Source organism: Terrapene carolina, unplaced genomic scaffold (assembly GCF_002925995.2).
Source record: "Terrapene carolina triunguis isolate 2854851 unplaced genomic scaffold, T_m_triunguis-2.0 Scaffold16817, whole genome shotgun sequence".
Lineage (NCBI taxonomy): Eukaryota > Metazoa > Chordata > Testudines > Emydidae > Terrapene > Terrapene triunguis.
Genome location: NW_020681168.1, coordinates 1 through 4,431, shown reverse-complemented (window position 1 = coordinate 4,431; position 4,431 = coordinate 1). Strand labels below are relative to the sequence as shown.

At 43.0% G+C, this 4,431-nt stretch overlaps 1 protein-coding gene across 1 annotated transcript; it reads left to right on the top strand.

Annotated features, from left to right (window-relative positions):
• Window positions 1-550: 550 nt before the first annotated feature.
• Window positions 551-1,543, top strand: LOC113408501 (olfactory receptor 11A1-like). Its single transcript, XM_026661760.1, has one exon. It carries the CDS (start codon window positions 551-553, stop codon window positions 1,541-1,543), a length of 993 nt encoding a protein of 330 aa, XP_026517545.1.
• Window positions 1,544-4,431: the final 2,888 nt, after the last annotated feature.

Sequence of the window (4,431 nt, the reverse complement as noted above, 5' to 3'; positions counted from 1 at the left end):
GCGTCCAGCGGGCATAACTGGACACTGCAAGACGGAGGTTCCTAGGGTTGTGTCTGGGACCGGAGATATTAGCTAGTGTCATTCAGTTGCACAATCCAAGCAGCGGCTGGCTAAAAGTGCTCACTCACATAGCTGGGAGTAGCTTACATGCTAGAGGCTCTGAGTGAACAGCCCGGGAGTGGGGATTCTCCCAGCAGAGCAGGGTAAGACTGGCTCCCAGAGTCCCACCTAGCTGATCACAGGTCCGGATAACACCAGAGGAATGTCACACTATGCAACTATGAATGAAAGAACTTGGGAACAGAAGAGTGATAAATTAACAGGGTAGTGCACTTTGGACGTGTCAAGTCGGGAATCTCTATTCCAAAGCACTGTGTAAAATCTCAGATTAAAGCAGTGTCTTGGATCTGTGAAAGTTTATAAATATGCCTTCCATTTGCACTTTGAACTTTTCCAGAATCAAATGGCTGGAAATGTATCCAGTTCAATTGTACAGCAATCTCTTTCAATGCTCATTATTTTATCTACCACTAGATAAATTTCATCAGAAATGGAGGAAGGAAGAACTTGTAGACAGCTCTTGGAGAAAAGAGAAGGGGGAAATGAAACATATATCACAGAGTTCATCCTCCTTGGATTTGGGAATCTCCATGAAATGCAGATTCTTCTCTTCCTGCTGTTTCTAGTGATCTACATTGTCACTGTGGCTGGGAACATTCTCATTGTTGTACTAGTTGTGGCTGATCAGCACCTTCACACCCCCATGTACTTCTTTCTGGGGAACTTGTCCTGCTTGGAGATCTGCTACACCTCCACAGTCCTGCCCAGACTGTTGGCCGGTCTCCTGACTGGGGACAGAATCATTTCTGTTAGTGGCTGCATCACTCAATTTTATTTCTTTGGTTTCCTAGTGGCAGTTGAATGTTCTCTCCTATCCATGATGTCCTATGACCGGTATTTAGCAATATGCAAACCACTACACTACACTGCTCTTATGAATGGCAGAATCTGCCTGCAGTTAGCAGCTGTCTCCTGGATGAGCTCATTTCTGGCAACTGGTGTAGTAATATATTTAATGTCACAATTACATTTTTGTGGCCCCAATGAAATTGACCATTTCCTTTGTGATTTCACCCCAGTGATTAAACTCTCTTGTAGTGACACCAGCCTAATCAAACTACTGACCTTTATATTCTCTTCTATAGACACCCTGCCCCCATTTCTATTAACCTTAGCATCCTATGTTTCCATCATCTCCACCATCCTGAGAATCCCTTCCACCAGTGGGAGAAGAAAGGCATTTTCCACCTGCTCCTCTCACCTCCTTGTGGTTACAATCTACTATGGGACACTAATAATTGTCTATGTGTTACCAGACACTGACACACTTAGAGACCTCAATAAGGTCTTCTCTGTCTTCTACACTGTTCTGACTCCCATGGCCAATCCCCTCATCTACAGTCTGAGAAACAAAGAGGTCAAGGAGGCCCTGGGAAAAGTCTTCATTAAATGTATGGTGCTCTCAGCAATTCAGGAAGTGTGATTGATATGGGAATTAATCAATGTGTCATATCTAGTGTGATGCATAACCAGGAAGGGTTAAGCATCCCGAAGGATAAATAACTCAAATTCAACCCTTAAAGACATACGGGTAGAAAATGTTTGTGTTTTTGCGTATTTACATGTATATCGTTAAAGGTCAACAATGTAATCAAACAGTCCCTGTCTATGCTGTATTCTGTTAATTCTGAGATCAAAAGGACATCTTAACATTTAAATGAATTGTAAATATAGGATATCACTGTATTCATATGTGTTTGAAATCTATATCAAATCATCTGCAAATGGTAGAAAAACAAGCAACTGCCCTATGTTAATCTGTGTGGATAATTACCAGCAATGCTTAAGAAATGAGTCCACTTCAAAGCCTCCATGAGTGGCTATTGTTCGTGAAGGACTCCGAGCTGTCACAAGAAGGACTGAAACTATATAAAGATATTTGGATCCCAATCCTTTTTTATCTTAGATCTGCTTGAGGCTTCATGCAGGGAAAGCCTAAGCCATAAGAATTGAGATCCCAGTCCTGACTGGACCACCCTGAATGTAAACAGTGGACTGTAACCTATGAACTATTTCTGAAATAATGCTTTGCAACTACAGAGTTCACCATGTCTTCTATGAATCTGAACCTCAAGAATTATACTCATGTCTGTATGTATACTGATCTTTTTACCAATGCTCTCTATCTTTTCTTTTTTAATAAATATTAGTTTAGTTAATAAGAATTGGCTGTAAGCATGTTTTTGGGTAAGATCTGTAATATTCATTAACCTGAGAGATAATGTGTCCAATCCTTTGGGATTGGTAGAACTTTTTAAAATTATGAATAAGATTTTCAGTAATCCTCATCATATTTGACTTGGGTGTCTCGGTGGAGGCCTGAGGCTGGGTCGCTTTAAGGGAACTGTTGGCTTCTGGGTAACCAGTGTGGTATTATAGAAGCTGTTTTGTGCTGGCTTGGTAAATCTAAGTATTGGAATATCCACCAGATTTGGGGATTGTCTGCCCCATTCTTTGCAGTTCACCCTAATTGAATGACCTCTGTTGGCTCCCCTAGGACTCCAGTCACAACTTGCAAGGTAGTTTGAATTTAGGTTGTCCCTAACCCATGCTAATGGGAGTTTCCTTGGTGAATGTGAAGACATGCTACATTTTGGGATGGCTGCATTCCTAGTTGAATAAAGTTGATACTTACTACTGCCCCAACTTGAATCATAAGTCTCATGTGCTCTGCATTCCACACAGTGGAGTTCAGGATTTTAGCTACATGTTTCATCTGCTTAGAATCATAGAATATCAGGGTGGGAAGGGACTTCAGGAGGTCATCTAGTCCAACCCCCTGCTCAAAGCAGGACCAATCCCCAACTAAATCATCACAGCCAGGGCTTTTTCAAGCCTGATCTTAAAAACCTCTAAGGAAGGAGATTCCACCACCTCCCTAGGTAACCCATTCGAGTGCTTCACCACCCTCCCAGTGAAAAAGTTTAACCTAATATCCAACCTACACCTTCCCTACTGCAGCTTGAGACAATTACTCCTTGTTCTGTCATCTGGTATCACTGAGAACAGTCTAGATCCTTCCTATTTGGAACTCTTTTTCTGGTAGTTGAAAGCAGCTATCAAATCCCCCTCATTCTTCTCTTCTGCAGACTAAATAAGCCTAGTCCCCTAAGCCTCTCCTCATAAATCATGTGCTCCAGCCTCCTAATAATTTTTGTTGCCCTCTGCTGGACTCTTTCCATTTTTTCCAGATCCTTCTTGTAGTTTGGGGCCCAAAACTGCACACAGTACTCCAAATGAGGCCTCACCAATGCCGAATAGAGGGGAATGATCACGTCCCTCGATTTATTGGCAATGCTCCTACTTATACAACCCCAAATGCCATTAGCCTTCTTGGCAACAAGGGCATACTGTTGACTCATATCCAGCTTCTCGTCTACCGTAACCACTAGGTCCTTTTCTAGTTTGTAGCAGTGCATGGGATTCTTCCTTCCTAAGTGCAGGACTCTTCACTTGTCCTTGTTGAACCTTATCAGATTTCTTTAGGACCAAACCTCTAATGTTTCTAGGTCCCTCTGTATCCTATCTCTACCCTCCAGTGTATCTACCACTCCTCCCAGTTTAGTGTCATCTGCAAATTTACTGAGGGTGCAATCCACACCATCCTCCAGATGATTAATGAAGATATTGAACAAAACCGTCCCCAGGACTGACCCTAGGGGCACTCTGCTTGGTTCTGGCTGCCAACTAGACTTGGAGCCATTGATCACTACCTGTTGAGCCCGATGATCTAGCCAGCTTTCTATCGACCTTATAGTCCATTCATCCAGCCCATACTTCTTTAACTTGCTGGCAAGAATACTGTGGGAGACCTTAACAAAAGCTTTGCTAAAGTCAAGGAATAATACATCCACTGCTTTCCACTCATCCAGAGAGCCAATTATCTCATCATAGAAGGCAATTAGGTTAGTCAGGCATGACTTGCCCTTGGTGAATGCATGCTGACTGTTCCTGATCACTTTCCTCTTCTCTAAGTGCTTCAAAATTGATTCCTTAAGGACCTTCTCCATGATTTTTCCAGAGACTGAGGTGAGGCTGACTGGCCTGTAGTTCCCCATATCCTCCTTCTTCTCTTTTTAAAAGATGGGCACTACATTAGCCTTTTTCCAGTCATCCAGGACCTCCCCCGATCGCCATGAGTTTTCAAAGATAATGGCCAATGGCTCTGCAATCACATCTGCCAACTCCTTTAGCACCCTCGGATGCAGTCCATCCTGCCCCACGGACTTGTGCTTGTCCATCTTTGCTTGTAGGTAGGATACTTCTTTGCAGGATTCAGTCTCCCATTCTGTAGGTCTGGCCTGTGTTCCT